Source organism: Henckelia pumila, chromosome 3 (genome assembly GCF_033568475.1).
Source record: "Henckelia pumila isolate YLH828 chromosome 3, ASM3356847v2, whole genome shotgun sequence".
In the NCBI taxonomy this organism is placed as follows: domain Eukaryota; kingdom Viridiplantae; phylum Streptophyta; class Magnoliopsida; order Lamiales; family Gesneriaceae; genus Henckelia; species Henckelia pumila.
This window is the reverse complement of record NC_133122.1, coordinates 160,769,093-160,789,689: the sequence shown is the minus strand read 5'-3', so window position 1 is coordinate 160,789,689 and position 20,597 is coordinate 160,769,093. Positions and strand designations below refer to the sequence as shown.

The window sequence follows — 20,597 nt, the reverse complement described above, 5'->3', positions numbered from 1 at the left end:
ACGTCTTTGGAGGATGTTGTCGCTACATATGTAAATGAATCTAACAAGAGGATGTCGAGGACTGAGAATCGAATGGACAGCATGGAGACACATATGTGCAGTTTGGGGGCTATGATGAAATCCATGGAAACACGGGTAACTTGCAAATGCTTTGAAGGATCAAAATCGAGGACAATTTCCCCGCAATACTGAAGTAACACTAGTAGAATTTCCTTCATTTACTTCGGTTATTAACTGCAGTCGTTGATAAATAATTACCGAAGTAGTGTCACGTAAAGTAATAGGATACTTTTTACTTGGTGCTATAACCGAAGTCGTAGCCCTGAAATTACCGAAGTCTTTGGTTGGTTCATGGAGCCAAAACAGTTAAAGATTGGGCCGATGCCGAAGTAAAAACATATCATTTACTTCGGTAATTTAATTAATTAACGAAGTAAAAGAAAGTCTTTAACTTCGCTAATTTTATAAATTCCCGAAGTAAACGATATACTTATACTTCGTCGATTAATGAAATAGTCGAAGTAAAAGAAATGTTTTTACTCATTGATTTCATTAATTAACGAAGTAAACGAATTTGTTTACTTCGTTAATTTCATAAATTCTCGAAGTAAAAGATATGCTTGTATTTCGTCGATTAATGAAATTGTCAAAGAAAAAGAAATGAATATCTAAAACTAAAAATGAATAATTAAATTCATAAAATAATCCATACAAAAAACGACAAATATTCACAAATCCACAAATTAACGAGTAGAACCCAAAAATGTATCCGAAAAACCAAAAATGTATCCACAAATATATCCTATAAATTCACAATGGAAATAAGTTTATCCAAACATACACGATCCATTTTAGCACCACATAGGAGTGGACTAATTCTCCCCATTTACTTCTGACTTGATCATATTGAGATTGATTGTAATATCGTTTGTTGATTAATCCTGCAAATCCCAATGGCAGCAGTTTAGAACAATCATAAACCAACAGAAGAAACTCGTCATAAGAAGAAACAAATCAAATCTTATTAAAAATTCGAAATAAACTGCCAACTCAATCAAAATGTCCACGAGAATGCAAACCAAAGCAGACTACAAGACCAAGAATAAATTAACCAGATGGCCACCATTTGAACCACCACCACTAAATCATACACGAAAGGTAGTTTTCAGCAATTAGAACTAATCCACCCAACATATTGAAAATAGAGAAAGTTATGAGAACTAGAAGTGAGCATACCTCCAAAGTTCTAAGAAGCTGACACATCATCCTCTTATTCCTGCTAACCAAACTAGGATCCTCATCTTTCGGCAATACCCTTGGTACATGCTCTTCCGAAAGGATTTCAAAAATCCTATACACACCAACTACAGAACAGAAGAAAACAAATTAAAGAAACATGGTAATATATAAAAAAATCTAACTGAAATAGGAAGAAATACACAAGTCTCAGGGGTTTAATTAACAAATAAAATCTACAAAGATCCATCAACATTTTTGTTTGTAGATGGAAGATTTCAGTCACTTGTGAGGCTAACAACAGAGTAAAAGTGAAAAAACCTTACAAATCAAGACCTAGGTTCAATGTAATAAAACAATGTCATACTCTTCCGGAAGGATTTAAAAAATCCTATACACACCAACTACAGAACAGAAGAAAAAAATTTAAAGAAACATGGTAATATATATAAAAAAAATCTAACTGAAATAGGAAGAAATACACAAGTCTCAGGGGTTTAATTAACAATCAAAATCTACAAATATCCATCAACATTTTTGTTTGTAGATGGAAGATTTCAGTCACTTGTGAGGCTAACAACAAAGTAAAAGTGAAAAAACCTTATAAATCAAGACCTAGGGTCAATGTAATAAAACAATGTCATACTCATAGAAGAAACATCAAGAAGTCTCTAGTAGATTAATGATATCAAAAACTTATTAACTTCTCTATATAATCAAATATATATGTTATCGCATATTCAATAATTCCAGGCATCGTACACGTCTTTCCACTGCTCAGTTTGTCAACAGGCAAATTAACACACTTGTTGCCGAAAAAAATTGGCATAAACTTTCATATCAAAATATCACTCAAAGGAGAAATACAGGCTTAAGAAAATATAAGAAATAGGTTTACAGTTCATCCCCACTCACAGGCACACAGCTGAAATAGGTAAGAGGATATGCTCATACTCTCTCTCAAGAAATTGTACCTTCTTTGATGACTTGTGTAATAACGCAATTTGATGCTTCAAATGGGCAACCTGGTTAACAAAAGATTAAATCAAATTTGAAGCAACGTGGTTAACATGAGATTAAGTCAAGAATTCTTCTATAACAAACACCCATTTTAGGATGGGGTAAGTACACAAGCATGTTTCTATAACAATACCAAACAGGGGATTTGTCCATGATATTGAGTAATATTGTAACTAATAATAATCTCAATTTCAAGATTTAAAAATATACAAAAATCACGAGCCATTATTTTTTTTAGAAAACAAAAGATTGGCACCTCATGTGCTAACAAGTCATATTCGGATATTTCTAATCTAGTTTTTTACTTATAAGGAATCTCTCCCATTTCATGACTCAAATTAGTATAATGACTTAAATTAGTGGAATTAAATTATACTGAAAAAAAACAATTCCACTTTTTAATCATCAATATTTATACTCCCATTTAATTTGTGGATCCCAAGTATAGGGTATGGAATTACTACCTAAAATTAGATTATTTGTGACATGGACATGGTTGAAGGTATATGTTGCAGTACTTGGACATGCACCTACCACAGTTGCATCAATCACTGCCAAGTAAGCAGTAATTACCTATAATTCACGCATACAAAAATGAAATGTTCTCTGAAACAACCCCCACATATAGGAAAACTTCTACTTCAGAACAACAATGATGAGACTAAAGGAAAATACCAAGAAGAGATAAATGGAAACTACCTCATGCACTACCAATGCCTTTGAGAAACTGATTATGAATGAATAACACATTGATGCAACCTCAAATGGACGACTTAATTTGAAAAGTAACAGCAGTAAAGTGAGGTAACAGCAGAACACTCTCAGAACATTGCAAAGAAAGATTATTTAAGTCTAGGCAATGAATATAAATGCACACAGACAAATACAAATAATGACTGATAGCTAATATTCAATAATATGTGCTGTATTTTGTATTTAAAAATCAAATATGTATATTTTGAACAAAAATTGGAAAACAGAAGGTTGTACATAGACTGAGTCCTGACCAAATGAATTAAACAAGCTACAACAAAACCTAAACAAGACAACTTCTCAGTCTTTCATACCTTTGCTTGACAAGAAAAGACGTATTGCTTGAATTCAAACTCTCTAAATGAGTCATCTTGAACAATCTGAGTTAATGCCTTTTCCCTGGGTCAAGAAGAATAGTTTGATCATCTGCAAGCTCCAGTCCTCCAAAATCCCTTTGTCTTCCAGCTTTGCAAAATCATTTTTGGGGACTTCGGCATCCTGTTTCTATCAAGAAACAATTTAAATACAACAAAATGGAATCAAAGTCATATGTACAAGAATATTGAATGAAATGTGATTATACTATAAGATATCCATTGGACTAGTTTAGATTACCAGCCAATTCCACAAACTAGCTTTCACGAAACGGTTCGGAATCACGACATCTCCAATGTTTAGGGAAGAGCTTAGATTCCCAGAAATCCAAAAGTGGATCAGTCCCTCAATGTTGAAGAGATCCAGCATCTTTTGTGTAGATGCGGCAGCATTCACCTAAACATGAGTAAACAACTACCCTTTACAAATTCAATGTTTTTGTAGCAGACAACAATATCTGATTTTATATTTCAAAGCCTAAAATTCAAAATATTACCATCCCAAGTCCACACTTGACATATATGACTTACTTTATTTGCAACTTTCCTACTCGAAATCGTCAGCCTTTAAAAACATATATTTCAGCGTTATTATTACATTTTTTATAAAGATAAACAAAGAAACTTGAACCAAGATTGAATTTAGTTGAATCCGAATAAATCAGTAAGTTACCAGACAAATCAAGAAGGGGTGCTGAGAATCGGGCTCTAGAAAACCAGTGGAAAAGAATGCATCTTCTTCAAGAGAATAAAATGTGATAAGGCCAAGATAAGGGCCTTTGATGTCGATTTCTCTTATTATTTCTAAAGATTTCAGCCTCTGTAGTGGAAAGCCCAACGCATAAACTACGAGCAAAGAGGGTGAAAAACAACATTCTACTACTGACTGTACCTTCCTCTTCCACAAAGCGACGGCAGAGCGGTGACGCTTCTGCACTTCGTTGAACTTGGCCATCTCCAAATCGGTGATGGCCAAAATGAGGAAAATAAATATTCTTACACAGATTAATGGTGAGAATGGGGAAGCCTAGACAAGGCGGAAGTGGTGGCAGCAGGCGGAATGATGGCAGCCGGCGAACATCGATCTACAGGGGTGAAATGGAGAAGCCCTAAATGGATTTGCTTGAATATGGAGAGAAGGGGGCAGACGAAGCTCGATAATAAGTTACGGAGAAATTGAAAATAGAGAGTTTTAAACCGATTAACTTATTACTTCACCACCTAGGAATTAAAAATTTTATTTTCACTTTTTTACTTCGTCAAATTAAATTTGATGAAGTAATAAATCACTTAAGAATTTAAGTGAAGCCCGTTTTTTAAATCGGTGAAGTCTAAAGTGCATTTTACTTCGTTAATTTTATAACCGTAGTAAATAACTATGTATTACTTCGGCAATAATGATTGCCGAAGTAAAAAGACTTTTCTACTAGTGTGAATCCAAAAGAGCAATGCAAAGCGGTGGAGTTAAGAAGTGGTAAGAAGTTAGAGGCTGAGGATCATAGCAAAGCCAAGGAAGTTGAAGAACCAGTGGTTGAAGAAATCACCCAAGAAAGAATCTGAATCAAAAACAATGTACAAGTCACAGCTTCCTTACCCACAGCGGTTCAAGAAGAAGGCACTTGATGAGCAATTTTCCAAGTTCCTAGACATCTTCAAGAAGATACACATCAATATTCCATTTGCAGATGCCTTGGAAAAAATGCCCAACTATGCTAAGTTCATCAAGGATGTGATGTCTAGGAAGAGGAGACTGCACGACAATGAAGTGGTGAATCTGACAGAAGAGTGTAGTGCAATCCTGAAAAAAAGTTGCCTTAAAAACTTAAGGATCCAGGGAGTTTTACTATCCCTTGTTTTATTGGTGGTTCTAAAGTAAATCGAGTTTTATGTGATTTAGGAGCAAGTATAAATTTGATGTCTTTTTCTGTCTACAGGACTTTGGATCTTGGAGACGTCAGAACGACCACCATCACGTTACATCTAGCCGATCGAAGTATCACATACCACGGGGTATTGTGGAGGATATTTTGGTGAAAGTAGACAAGTTCATATTTCCAGCAGACTTCGTGATTTTGGACATGGATAAGGATGAAGAAACTCCCTTGATTTTTGGGAGACCCTTTTTAGCTACTACACGAGCGCTAATCAACGTCCACAAGGGAGAGCTCACACTTCGAGTTGGTGGTGAAGCTGTGATTTTCAACATTTATCACACCATTTGGGGCCCAAACGAGGTAAGTACATGTAAAAGTACTGAAGTTATTGATTCTCATAAATCTTTTTCATGTGCAGGAATTACTGATCCATTAGAAAGATGTTTGGTGGCGGATGATGCATTTGATAAGGAAGACGATTGGGAGCTACATGAACAAAAAGTATTTCTTGAGGGAGCACCAAAAGAAAAAGTGGTGAGTACTAAGGAATCTGAAGCATTGGAAAATAGTGCACCTGAGGTATCTGCTGAAACTCATGATCTTAAAGAATTGCCTGCTCATTTATGTTATGCATTCCTAGGTAAGAAGTCTACTTGCCATGTCATTATTTCTGCTCATCTATCTAAAGTAGAAAAAAATAAGTTCTTGAGAGTCTTGAGAAATTTTAAAACTGCCTTAGGATGGTCAATTTTTTATATACAATCTGCATGCATAAAATTTTGATGGAAGAGTCATATACCCCTTATGTTGATCATCAGCGGCGGTTGAATCCCCCCATGAAAGAAGTAGTTGAGAAATAGGTTTTAAAATTGTTGAATGCGGGTGTGATTTATGATATTTCTGTTAGTAGTTGGATATCTCCTGTTCAAGTGGTGCCTAATAAAGGTGGAATTACTGTGGTTAAAAATGAAAATAATGAGTTAATCTTCACACGTACAGTAACTGGCTGGCGAGTTTTTATTGATTATAGGAAGTTGAACAAAGCTACTCGTAAGGATCACATTTTTCACTTCCTTTCATTGATCTGATGCTTGATAGATTTGCTGGTTATTGCTATTACTGTTTTTTAGATGATTATTCAGGGTATAATCAAATTGCGATAGCACCAGAGGATCAGGAGAAGACTACTTTTACGTGTCCATATAGCACGTTTGCTTTCAGGAAGATGCCCTTTGGCTTGTGTAACGCACCTGCGACTTTTCAGAGATGTATGATGGCGATTTTTGCAGATATGGTGGAGGACGTGATGGAAGTGTTTATGGATGATTTTTCAGTATTTGGTTCCTCGTTTGATCATTCTTTGCATAATTTTTCTCTTATTTTACAGAGATGCCAAGAAAAGAATTTAGTTCTTAATTGGGAGAAATGTCACTTTATGGTTCACAAGGGCATTGTACTTGGACATAAAGTGTCATCAAATGGATTAGAGGTGGATAGAGACAAAGTGGTTGCCATTGAGAAGCCTTCACCTCCAAATAATATCAAGGGCATCAGAAGTTTCTTAGGCCATGCGGGTTTTATCGGCGATTCATAAAGGATTTTTAAAAAATCACTAAACCCCTATGTAATTTGCTTGAAAAAGATTTTACATTCATATTTGTTGATGATTGTTTGCAGGCCTTCGAGAGGATCAAGACGACGTTGATCACAACATTGGAATGAGCCTTTTGGGCTGATGTGCGATGCTAGTGACTATGCAGTAGGGGCTGTCTTGGACCAGAGGAGAGAGAAGATATCTTGAGCCATCTATTATTCCAGTCGCACCATGGATGCTGCACAGCAAAACTACACTACCACAGAAAAGGAGATGCTTGCAGTAGTTTTTGTTTTTGATAAATTTCGTCCGTATTTAATTGACATTAAAGTAGTTGTCTACACTGACCATGCAGCTATACGCTACTTATTTGCTAAAAAGGATGCCAATCCACGCCTGATACGGTGGATTCTTCTCCTACAAGAATTTGATTTTGAGATCAAGGATAAAAAAGGAAGCGAAAATCAGGTGGCGGATCATTTGTAAAAGCTGGAGCTCGAAGAAGTAAAGGAGGAGGAAAGCATAAAAGAAGTTTTTCCGGATGAACAGATCTTTCATGTAAGTTCATCTATTCCATGGTTTGCTGATATTGCTAATTTTTTGTGTTGTGATGTTATGCCCCTAGATTTGAATAGCTATCAGAAGAAGAAATTCTTCCATGACATCAAGTTCTTTCTATGGGATGATCCTTATGTGTTCAAAAGATGCAATGATCAAGTGATTCGGAGATGTGTGGCGGGGCAAGAAGCACATGAAATTCTAGAACAATGTCATTCAGTGTCATATGGAGGACATTTTGGAGCTACCAGACTGCTGCTAAGGTATTACAATCTGGTTTTTATTGGCCTGAGTTGTTTCGAGATAGTTATACCTTAGTGAAATCATGCGATAAGTGTCAAAGAACGGGAAATATATATAGAAGGCATGAATTATCCCTCACAAATATTTTAGAAGTGGAATTGTTTGATGTGTGGGGTATTGATTTTATGGGTCTTTTTTTTCCTTTTTTTTGGTTACACTTATATTTTACTAGCAGTAGATTATGAGTCGAAATGGGTGGAATCAATTTCCACATCTACTAATGACGCTTGTGTTGTAGTAAAATTTCTGCAAAAGAATATTTTTACAAGGTTTGGAACTCCACGAGCGATAATCAGTGACGAAGGAACGCTTTTGCAATAAAATTTTTAATACCTTGCTCACTAAGTATGGTGTCAGGCATAAGGTGGCGTGTGTGTACCATCCTCAAACCAATGGCCAGGCGGAGATCTCTAACTGGGAAAACAAGCAAATCTTGGAGAAAACGGTTAAGACGAATCGCAAAGATTGGGCAATCAAGTTGGATGACGCTATTTGGGTCTACCACACTGCATTCAAAACACCTATTGGGATGTCTCCCTATAGGTTGGTGTTTGGTAAGACGTGTCATTTGCCATTGGAGTTGAAACACAAGGAGTTTTGGGCTGTCAAGAAACTGAACATGGATCTTGAATTATCTGGGAAGTTGCGGAAACTACAGTTGAATGAATTGGATGAATTCCGAAATGAAGCTTATGAGAATGCCAAAATATACAAGGAGCAAACAAAGAAGTGGCATGACAAAAACATTGTACGTAGGGAATTCGAAACGGGTCAGAATGTTTTGTTATTTAACTCTCGTTTAAAATTATTTCCAGGGAAGTTGAAATCGCGATGGTCCGTACCATTTCTCGTGGAGACTGTTTATCCACAAGGTGCCATTGAACTTAGATGTACAGATGAACGAACTTTCAAGGTGAATGGGCAACGAGTCAAGCATTACTTTGGCAACGAAGTACAACATGCGTCCAACACATTGCTTGAGGACCCCAAATAAAGACTAGTGCACGTCGGGCTGATGACTCTAAACCAAGCTCTTGTTGGGAGGCAACCCAAACCTTTTAGTTTTTAGTCTTTACCTTTATTTATTTTTGTTTTTTTTTTGTTTTATTTTTATTAATTATATTTTTGTGTATTTTGGAATTATTTTTGATGATTTTTGATGATTTTTTCCAGAAATTTGGAGCCCCTGTTCGAACCAACGGCGCGCCTGCCCGATTTTTAGGCGCGCCTGCGCGCTCCCTGATGTCAAGACATCTATTTTATGCGAAGTAAAGGCGCGCCCGCCCCATACATCTGCGCACCCGCCCCGCTCCTGAAGCTGTCCAGTCATATATTTCGAACTAACGGCGCGCACGCCATATCCAACTGAGTGCCCGCCTCAATTGTTTTCCTTGTTTTTGCGAACAAAAGGCACGCGCCCCATCCAACAGAGCGCCCGCGCAACTCCTGGACTCAATCTCTCCCCAACGTGCAAACTCACGGCGCGCTCGCCCCGCACAACTGATCGCCCGCCCCGCTCTTATGTTTTGCCATATACCGATTCGTCCCTTCCTTCTTTTCTTCACTTTGGCCCAATTCCTCTATACCCTATTTCTCTATGTCTTAAATCCCTCCTCATGTCGCCGATTTCTCCTCGTTTGATTCTCCTACTACGCCATTCGGCTCTCCCTTCTTCCCTTCACTTTCATATTTTCTTTATCCTCTATACCATAAGCTTTACGGGTCGGAATTTTTCTTCACATATTCAAGGGGTACTCGGCCGTTTGTGTAGTTCAATGGGTGTGCCGTGTTCTTCATAATTCTATCAACAGTGGTAAGTTTTCTCTTTGTTAAGATTTCAAATTCGAAGTGTGTGGTGATTCTCCGAGATTGCAGTCTAGTGCTATTAGAAGGGGTAACGTGTTAATTGATTAAATTACTTGAAAAGTCTCGATTGAATTCGGAGTTTGTGGAGTTTTGTGTGTTCAAATCAGTTTTGGGGACAACAATTGTTAAAATTTTTGTCAATTGTCCAAATCATGTTTAATAATTCAAACATAATCCCACAATCAAAAGAAATAAATAAAGATGAAATAACAAATCCGTAGTCTTTCTTCCGTGTCCGGTTGAAAAGCTGCGTCTTCGTTCCAAGTATTCTTCAAATCACGATCCAAAATATCTCACAAAATTATGCTCTCAAAATTGTTTGTGTGTTTAACGGCTAGATAGATCTAATATGATCTCGAAAAACTCCTTTTATATGCCCTAAAACTCGTCCAAAATAAGCCCAAGAAAAACCCAAAAGTTTTCATAAAAACTCGGACTCTTCAATTCTGAAATCACTACGGCGCGGGCGCTCGATAACACGCACGGGGGCACCTTCAGTTCGCAAAACATTCTTCAAAATTTCCCAGACGGCGCGGGCGCGCCTCTTCCTCGCACTTTCTCCCCAATTTCTTCACAAACAGAGCAGGCGCCCCTCATTAGGCGCGGGCTCACCTTCACCTCGAATTTGAGGTTTTTCTTCTCTTTTTCAACTCTTGATTTTTCCTTTAAACTCCGATCTTTTAGGCTTAATTCCACATAAACGCATCATACTCCATTACTTCCTACAAATACAAAAACAATAGCAATTCACGCAATATCTACCAATAACTCACAAAAGTCAAGTAAAATCATATAAAAATTAAGTTCACAAAATGTGTTTATCGATTCTCTCTGGTTCAGTTTCCTTTTCTGTTTCAACTAATTTCGCAATTTTAGGGTTTTTCCCGTGCTCACCTGTAGGATCTTGTTCAGTCTCTGTTTCACTTTCTTTATCCTTCTGATTTTTAGCTAGTTCCTCAACTGATGATGTAGTTTCTAATCGTTTTTGTTCATTGGTCATATCAATTAATTCCTTGGAGGTGGCTTCATCTGATTTGGTTGGAACTGGGACCTTTTGAGCAGCTAATCCTTCTAGAACAACATGTTGGATCTCAGAAAGTGCTTGTTCATCAATTGATTCACCATCAATTTGCTCTGGAATTTTCAATTCCATATCAAAATTCATTTCTGGAATCTGAACTTCACCTTTTGGATTTCTTGGAACTTCAACATCCATGTCAGTTGTTGTCTCTTTTACCTTAAATATCAACAGGTCATCTTCAACTTCAATTTCTATTTGATTATTATGATCTATCACCTCCTTCTCAATGTCTTCAGTGACTGATTTCAAGATTGAGTCTACATTCATTAAGGAGACTTCTTCAATGGCACTGGTAGTCAATTGTTTCTCTAGATTGGGATGAACAACTGTATTGGTAACTTGTTCAATGACTAGTTGCTCTGGCCCAACTGATTCATGATCATCATCGTCCTGTCTTGATGAGTTGTCTCTTTTTTTTGGTTCAATCTCAGCAGCTTTCTTGGATATCTTTTTCTCGGAGCTATGATGGATGAAAGGAGTAAATAGCTCTTGATCAGTTTCCTAGAACCTCACTTTCCTTTGAAGAGTACTCTGATCCATGTCAAGTTGAGAAAAGACAGAAAAATCATCATAAGCTGTGGAACTTGTTGGATCATAATGTTGTTGAAGTTCTTGGCATGTGTTTTTCAATTTGCGGATTCTCATTATGTCAAAAAAGTAGTCACATCTCTCCAATTCAAGGCTGATCTTGATGGCCTTAACTGAGGTAAGAACCATATCTTCCAACGAGATAAATTTCTTAAGCTTCTCAGACCTCTTCAATTTTTTGGCAAACAATTCAGTCCTGAAGCTATACCATTCATCATTATCAGCTAGATGCTTCTCAGGATACTCAATTCACTTCATCAAATAACAAATAAATTTGTGTTTGGACTGCTAACTACTACCTGATCTGTGGCTTTTCAGTCATTTCCATCCCAGTGAAATTATGTTCGATAGGATCTTGAACAAAAGTACCAATACGACGATGTGCTGGTAGAATGGTTGGGTCTTGGACAACTTGGAATGGTGCTATAGAAGCCCCCCTTCGCCCTTTTGCCCTTGTCCTTTGACTTAGAACTAGGTCCAGAAGTCTCAGAAACTGGATCAGGAAGTATGACTGATTCAGCAATCCATGTAGCTTTAGAGGGTTCAGCAACAACCAATTTCCTTGGTGGTGTGTGCTCTCTTTGTCAGTGGTTCACAGTAGGGTCTTCGGTCTGTTCATCCTCACTCCATGAGTGAGCAGTAGTCTTTTGGTCCTCTGCTTAGGCTTGGCAGCAGGACTAACTTTATTGGTATCCATGGTGGCCTGCACTTGAGATACTTCAGCCACAGTCTCCTCAGTTGATTCAGATGTCTATCCCTTTGCCTTGAGAGACACAATCTTGTGAGCAGTCAATTTCTTGGACTTGCTTAGAGAAGTATCAATTAACAGGGCACTCCAGCATCATCAAACAATCGGCTGACTTGGAGATAAAAATTATACGACTGCTTGCCTGGTATCATTATGGCCTTAAAAAAATTGAAGAGAATTTGACTCCAGTTCACCTTAATGGTTTTGAAAATAGCAATCATGGCTTGTAAATATTCAGTAATCATGGCCGCGAAGGAGCCAGCCTTGGCCAAAAGTCCTTTGGACAACACAACGACCAGAACCTGGTATTCCATCTGTCGTTCTTTATTTTTCTCGAAAATTTTAACTGCCTTTCCAGTTGTGGAGAAGAGAGTTCTCATCTCGTCCACATGAGCAGTAGAGACTTCAAATAGATTTGTGATGCCTTCATACATCAAAGAGAACAAATCAGCGAAGATCTTCTCTCCAATCACCAACTAGTGACCTTCGACCATCTACACCATCTGACTTGCTTCATTTTCAGTGCACTTGCGATACACCTTGAGCAACTCCTTCTCATAGTAGTCAAGTGTGTCAATAAAGAGGAAGGTGCGGAGTCAAGATGTCTCCAACAGTCGAAAAATCTCAACAATCGTTTGGTCTTCCAAGGAGTAAATGGACTCGAATCCACTGAAATAGCATTCATCAAGCGGGTTGAGAGGATGATGACATTGATAGTTTTGTTGAAAGAGACAAGAAAATCAGGTGACTTGCTAGGGTTTTGAGTGCTTAGGAATGCAAGAATACTCTGAAAAAGCTTAAGTGTGCGGTGAAGAAGCTGAAATAAAAGGAATAGGATACATATGTACTGTGACAATTTGAATTACCTTTGACATGACACGTGGCAGTCAGTCAGTGGTTTTTCAAAGTTTCAAATTAAAGCATGTTAAATGTTTCTAAAAGTATGACTGACATAATGATGAATGATAAAAATAGAGTTTTGAAAATCTTATCATATGTCATTCATGGTTTAATTTAATTTGAAACTCAATTGAGTCAAGCATTGATCAACTGTGTGATAAGATCAATTGAGCCAAGAGTCCTGTCGACTTAGTCAGTCGGGCTCAAAGTCAACTAACGATTTTCTTATCAGTCGTCCTTTTAAAATCTCAGAACTCCCCCCTAAATATATTCATCTAAGACAAATCAATATGTCCTAAATATTTTTAAAGTAATAAAACTCAGTCTCAGAGAATGACTTATGAATATGTCTGCTGCTTGTTGTTCAGTTGAGATGTACTCCAAACGAATATCCTTCTTCAGAGCATGGTATCTAATGAAGTGATGTCTGACATCAATATGCTTTGTCCTGAAGTGATTATAGGTGATCGTTATGGTGCTTGTGTTGTCGTAGAATATTGGTGATTCTCTGGCCTCAAACTCATAATCTCTCAACTGTCGGAGCAGTTGAGCACAGCAGATTCCAGCAGCTAAGTATTTTGCTTCAGTCGTGGATGTAAATAGGATGTCTACTTATTGTTAAACCATGATATCAACCTCTCTTAATAATTGGCAGGATCCACTAGCATTGAAAGAATTAATACTTGTCTCATATGTAATTTTTTTTAAAAGGATTTAATTAATAATTTTAAATAACCAAATATAAAAATTAATTGATGCGTAAATTTCATTGTTTTATATAAAAAAATGTATAAATTTGTTAAATAAATAACAATAATAATAAATAATAAATAACATTCAGGGGACTGTGTGTGTCCGGTGTCTTTTTTTAAAAAATAAAAAAAATAAAAAGTAATGTCCAAGATTCTTGTACTTCAGAATTACGCTTTTTTCACGGAGGAAATATTAGTGGGATTTGATTATTTGAACCTCCTCACCGTCTTTTCTATCTCTTTTTTTTTCGTTTTCGATTTTTGATTTGAGCCACCGTCTCCTAAGATTTCTGCTTCTGGGTTATGTGGTGTATTACCCGAAAATTTTAAAACGTAAATTCGTATGCATAACTAGGAGAAATTAATTATTTTAAATTTTTAAAAATATGGGTTAAATGTATTTATGTGTTATTATGTGATTTTATGCATGATTTAATTCATTTTAGAATTTAACACGTAATTTTAGAATTTTTAGATTTTTGGGAATTTTATTGATTTGATCGCGTAGACGGGACCGTGGACGGATGAGATACCAAAATTCTTAGCCAAAAATATTTTATGAGTTTTATGAGCCTTAAAATAATATTTTAAGGTATTTTGTCATGAAAATTTTAGTATTTAATTATATATTTATTTAAGGATTAATTTTTAGCCAAAATTAGTCCCTTTATTGACTTTTATTGAATTTTAAAAATAGCCTATTTAATTATTTCGGGATTTATACTTTTATATCAGATTAGGATGTATTTCAAGAGTTTAAATTTTATATTTTATGTTATATTATCTACCTAAATAATTTGTATTAATTATTAACCTATTTTCTACCCAAAAATCACTCCCTACCCTATGCTTTCTCCATCAGCCGCCTCCCCCACCTCATTCTTCAGTTTTTCATCGGTTAGTAGCAGATATCAGCCCCCATAGCCGATCAAGAAATTTTCTTTGAAGATTTTGGTCTGTTCGTCGTCCCGGAGCCTCGTATACGCATCAATCTTCGTCATAGATTTAAAGGCATGTTTAAATCTTTCATTTGGCCACCATATAAGTTATTACTCATGCATGATGTTTTTATTTCAGAATTATTCATGAATACTTCGAATTTTACATAAGTTTTGATGTTTGTTGCTTGATTTTGGTGATTCATGGTCATGCTCACGTTTAAACCAACATGGCTCGGTCCAGGGGCTGAGGCTCGGTCAAGGGGTTTTCTAGGGTTCCTTAGAGTCGAGCAAGGTCAGGTGGTTCGGGCTGATTTGGGCTGGGTTCGAACTGGAGCATGGTTTGGTCAAGGGTGTGGCAGATTGGGGCTTAGGGGAAGAAGCCATCGGCTTCATGGTTTGGGACCATGGCTCAGGCTGAGGCATGGTGGGTTAGGACCGCCCAGACGTGTGCTACGTCTGGGCGGTGGTACTCCGGCCAGGGGCGGCCGGAGTAGGGCGGCAGCAGCCCTTGTTTGGCTGCTGCTCGCCGCCGAGAGGAGAGGAAAAGGGGGGTTCGGGTTTTGGGTTCTGGGGTGGATCCGGGACGGGTCAGGGGCCTGGGTCGAGTCTGTAGGGTCAAGGGTCGGGTCAGGTGAGTCCGGGTCCAGGTTCAGGTTAGGTGGGACGGGCTCGAGTATTTTAATTTTTAAGTGTTAAATGTTTTAATTGGTTTTTGGGCCAATTAATTAGAAATAAAATTATTTGGGCCTCCAAATAATTTTATTTGGACTTTCAAAATTATTTTTAAGTTAGCCCAATGATTTTTATGGGCTCGTGGGCCCATAGAAATTTTTTGGCCAGTCAGTAATTTTATGGGCCAGTCCATGAATTTATATGAATTAATTAGTTAATGGGCCTAAATATTTTTATTTCAAGCCCAATAATATTTAAGTATTTTATTTTAGTAAAAATTATAATTTTTAAAATTATGTTTTAATTATGGGGTTAAGTTAGATAATGGGCTTTAAGTCAGTTAAGGTGCTTAGTAGAGAGACCAGCAGTTTGGACCGAAACCATGAAAAATCCCTAAGTCCGAAATATATATTTAATTATTTTAGTGCATGAAAATATTTTAAGTATAAGTATATATTATGACAAATCAATTAATTAAATATATATTACGAACAAATTTTCAGTGCATGCATTCATGAAATTTTATATGCTTATGATTATGTATGTGTTGAGCAATAAAATATTTTTTTGATGGAAATTGATGTAGTGTGACATAAGGGTGGTTATCCACCATATGATTTATGATGTAGTTTACTACCATAGGAGGTGATTTATCACCGCCACGTACGTTGGTTCAGGAGACTGATCGCTCGGCACAGTTAAGGTCACACTTACGGATAGGACCATAGACTGTTTCAAAGAAATAACATGCTCAACTATGTTATGTATGACGAAGAAAAGATTATGATTATGTTTAAGATTATGATTCAACATTTATGTTATGAAAATGTTTTCATGCATGTTCATGTATCATGTATATGTATTAGTATGATTATGTGATGGCTTCTTCCCCTAAGCCCCCTAGACTCACTACGCTTATATGGTGCAGGTGAGACAGATATTAATTATGTAGCTCCTACCGTTGGTGAGGACGTATGAGTTCACGGAACAGTGGTCCCGTGACCGTTGCAGCTCTTTAGTTGATGTTTTAAGATACAGTTATTTTATTATGCTGAGTTTCAAACCAGTTACATTTTATTTATTATTTCCGCTTATGGGAGGTTTTCACTAGTATACTTATTATATTATTTCATGCATGAAACCTTTTTAAGTTGTAGTTGTTTATTATTATTTGAGATATTTTATTTAATAAGAAATATTTTTCTTGCATGTTTATACATATGTGTATGGGCATATATGTATAGTATTATTTTTAGTATCTTTTTAAAAAAAATAAAAAAAAATTTCGCATTTAAGTTTAAAGAGTATTAGATGTTTCATGTGGCGCTTTCGGAAAACATGAATTTCTAGAGTTCATAAATCCACCGGTCAAGATGGAGGAATACTCGTCGAATTCTACGCTCCATGGTAATTAATTTTTAAATTCAATTTTACATTTAAATACTCAGTTTGACCTTTGGTTGTGCTTTTGCTATTTATTTTTGTGAATTATGCTGAATTTTGTTGATTGGCTTATTTAAATCAGATTTGATAGAATTTTATATAATCTTGAAATTTGTTTTAGGTGTTTTTTCACTTGTTACAATGACTTGACATAAAATTGATTGCGGTTTTTTTTATGATAATCAAATAAAAGCTAGATTTTTTAAAAAAATTTCTTTTTACAATAATAGTGGAAGTAAGCTCGCTCCCGAAAAATTTGAAGAAGGCCAAATCAGTTTTGATGGGCAAGATTAGAATAATTTGATATTGTGGGAACGTTTCTCTTGATATTTGTTAATGCATCTCTTCTTCCAGTTTCACTGCCATTTACTAATTTTCAGAATGTGTGTGCATATCATTGTTTTTGTATTTCAATTCGTTTGAGTCTTTGAGGCTTACCGTGCATTGTTTAATGAAATATTTTTTAATGTTTTAGGTGAAGCGATGAAGCACGACTCAAATGCTAAAAGGGTTACGAGGCGCTATGAATTGATTAATCATTGTTCGCCATCATTTTTTCATAGAACGATTAAAAAATTGAAATAGAAAATTGGTTCAAGACAAATGCACGGTTTGAAACAAACCCCATAATATCACTTTTTTGAAATGCATAGATTTTCTATTAGTTTTGCTCGTGTGGAGTCAGTTCTTCGTAGATATGACCTGCTCTTAGATGCTTTTTGTTTTTGGTGATGGAATAAAAATCCCGTTTATTTCATCTGAACTTTCGATTGTTATGGGGCTGAAAGATGTTGGCCAACACATTGATTTAGACATGCCAATGAAATCTGATATGGTTAGAATACATTTTCAAGGGAAATTAACTGTTGTCGATCGAAGCAATATTGCAGCTAAACTTGACAAGTTAGCAAACAAGCAATGCGATATAGATATTGAAGATTTTGTGAAGCTGTATTTCTTTTTGTTTTCAATTGTATCTTATTTCCTGTATGCAATCGTTCGACTCGTTGATTCTTGTTGCCTTATGTTGGCGACCTTAGCAACGTATGCGATTATGCATTGGAAAATGCAGCATGTAGGTTTTTAAATGAAAAAATATCAAGGAATGCACACAATGGTGAAGAGAGAAATGTGTATTTTGATGGTTGCGTAGTTGGATTATTGGTAAGTATGATTTGATATTAAATTTTATTACTATATTTTAATGCTCACTAATATAGATTATAATCTTAGGCATGGGTGTATGAACGGGTTCCATCACTTGGGAAACCATGTGCATTGCATATGTTTCCAAGGTTTTTTCATTGGGTTGACTCTAAATTCCCAAATGATCTTGATGCGGCTTTACTTTCCATAATAAAGAATAAGGTTAGAAATCTTTTTATTTAATTGCATAATTTGATATGATTGTAAATATTTTTATATGATCTAAATATCAGTGCAATCATCTACATGTACTCTATATCTACCCTTTACCCGAGGATAAGATACTTGTAGGTGATCGTGACATTGACAATGAGGTAACAAAATAACGGGATATCAATTGATTTATGGAAAGATTTTGATTTTAGTTAATTTTTATTATCGTATTCTTTTTGAGTTATGAACTATAAATGTAGGCTCAGATAAAATTGTTGGATGCGATTATTAGGGCATAAGAAAATGAGATAAGACAAATGAAAAGAATATTTTCAAAGGGGAAGGAGGTGAATTATGCTGATAAAAGTGATGATTTAATACATTGTGCTTGTGATACTGTTCCTTTCGAGAGATATGATGATGGTCTTGCTTCAGAAGAGAAGAGGCAAAAAAATGTTGAGAAGGATATCATTTCAAAGGAGGAGGAAAAAAATGCTGAAAAACATGATGCATTGATACATTATGCTAGTGATAAAGTTTCTTCCGAGAGATAGGATAGTGGTTCATGCTTCTATTGGTAATGAAATTCAATTCGAAACAACTACAAATGCGAATTTAGTTTGAAATCATAGCAAGAGTTCACATGTAGATAATGTTGACCGAAATATCGATGCAAATAGTAAAAGTGACGCTGAAAAGGAGAAGAAGACCGTGCTTGATAATGACATTTCTTATATTGCTTGTAGTGTTATGAATAGGCAGGCCAAGAAACCAAAGGGTATGGAAAAAGACTTCGTGACACCTTTTACGACCAGAAAAAAAAATAAGGAAACTAGTTGGCCAGAGACTTGGGAATAACCCCGTGGAACTGGTGAATGCGAAGAACATTTCTAGATGCTAACTAGATATTGAAAAACTAATCATTTATCATATGATATGAATTTATTTATGTATTGTTTTTACGTGGTGTGAAAGTTTTGATATTGCAGTATGTATGTTGGATATATATTGAAAAACTAATCATTTAATCATAATGATGTGTTGAAATTTTTATATTGAAGGAGGATTCTGGATTAATTTTAACCCAAATCGCAAAAGCTGCAGCAGAGGGGACATATAGGTGATTGGAATACGGTGGATGGCCATCACTTTCTGGTAATGATAGAAAGATTTTAGATTCTTTTTTTAATGGATCCGATATAAGGTAAGATGTGATCTAGTTTTTAATTCTATAAATATTTGGGATAATTCGTTGCTAGTAGTGATAGAATACACTTTTTAGTGGGTGATTGCGTGGCAGATTCAGCAATTAACGGTTTCAGAGAATGGCTATGTGATTTGTTGTATGAAAAGGAGTTGGTAGATGATGTGATTAATCATACCTAAATATTTTATCAAGAAGTATTTTGGGACATGACAATCGACCAAATGTATGAGTTTCAGATTCTTCAGTTCAGGTAATTAATTTAATGTTAGTAGTCTATCTTTGCATATTTCATTTAATGACAATAACAATTTTATGATATGGCAATCCACATAATATATGAGTTTTAATTTTTGTGCTTAAGGTAATTGAATTTAATTTTTGTAGTATGTCTTGTATAATTCAGTTAATAAATTTTTATGCAATAAGCCAACTTCCGAGAGACAGATTCTAAGAAGGTCAAAGAAAAGAAGTAGATGCTCACTGACATTCCAAGATTTATGCAATCATTAAGCCAAAGTAGCTGTAAAATTCTCGGAAAACTGAATGCTAATGTTCTCAATGAATGTCGATATATTATGATGCCTTTGCACTCAAGTTCTCATTTGCTTTTGCTAGTTTTGGACACAGTTACTGGTAAATTTGTGCACATGAATTCGTTATGGTCAACTAAAGCAAAAAGGTTTGTCAAACTTTTTGTAAGTTTGTATTATTAGTTGGCTGAAACATTTTAGATGAATGTCGTTTAGATATCAACTAATTCTGTATTTATTTTTCACACTAAGTTTATTTTAAAACATTTTTATCAACCAATTTTGGATTTCTTTCTCAGGCTAAGTTCATATCTGGCTACATCATGTATTCACTTCATTATCCTGCATTAAATGCTGAATTTGAGCTAGATGGTGAAGCATCCCATATTCATAGGCCAAAATGGAGGCAGCCACGTGTGCACGAGAATCTTGAATATAGCATGAATTCATGTATCTCCAAAATTCTAGATTATCTTGTGCATAGGTCTCCGCCCATGGGCATACTAAAACCCCACAGTCAACTACTCCACTCTGTTGTCGGCTTTGATGACACTCAACTTCAGCATTGAAGGGAAGATAATGAAGTGAATACATGATCTAGCCAGAGATGAACTTAGACTGAGAAAGAAATCCAAAATTTGTTGATAAAAATGTTTTAAAATGAACTTAGTGTGAAAAATAAATACAAAATTAGTTGATATCTAAATGACATTCATCTAAAATATTTCAAGAAGCTAATAATAAAAACTTACAAAAAGTTTGACAAACCTTTTTGCTTTAGCTGAGCACAATGAATTC

General features: G+C 35.8%; 1 protein-coding gene across 43 annotated transcripts in view; it reads right to left on the bottom strand.

Annotated features, from left to right (window-relative positions):
* Positions 1 to 669: 669 nt before the first annotated feature.
* LOC140887453 (bark storage protein A-like) overlaps positions 670 to 20,597 on the bottom strand; it is a 45,912-nt gene continuing 25,984 nt past the window's right edge. For 36 of the 43 annotated variants that reach the window (XR_012151860.1, XR_012151867.1, XR_012151871.1 and 33 more), the window contains 5 exons: positions 3,625 to 3,780; positions 3,324 to 3,513; positions 2,211 to 2,261; positions 1,237 to 1,364; positions 670 to 941 (listed from right to left, as the gene is read on the bottom strand). Coding sequence is in view for 3 of the 43 variants with exons in the window: in XM_073294701.1 (XP_073150802.1) it covers positions 3,376 to 3,513; positions 3,625 to 3,780; positions 4,057 to 4,338 (576 nt within the window). In the remaining 40 variants the exon portion in view is untranslated. Of the gene's footprint in view, positions 942 to 1,236; positions 1,365 to 2,210; positions 2,262 to 3,323; positions 3,514 to 3,624; positions 3,781 to 3,880; positions 4,530 to 20,597 lie in introns of those variants that run through there. The other 7 variants (XR_012151901.1, XR_012151903.1, XR_012151904.1 and 4 more) reach the window with 7 other exon arrangements.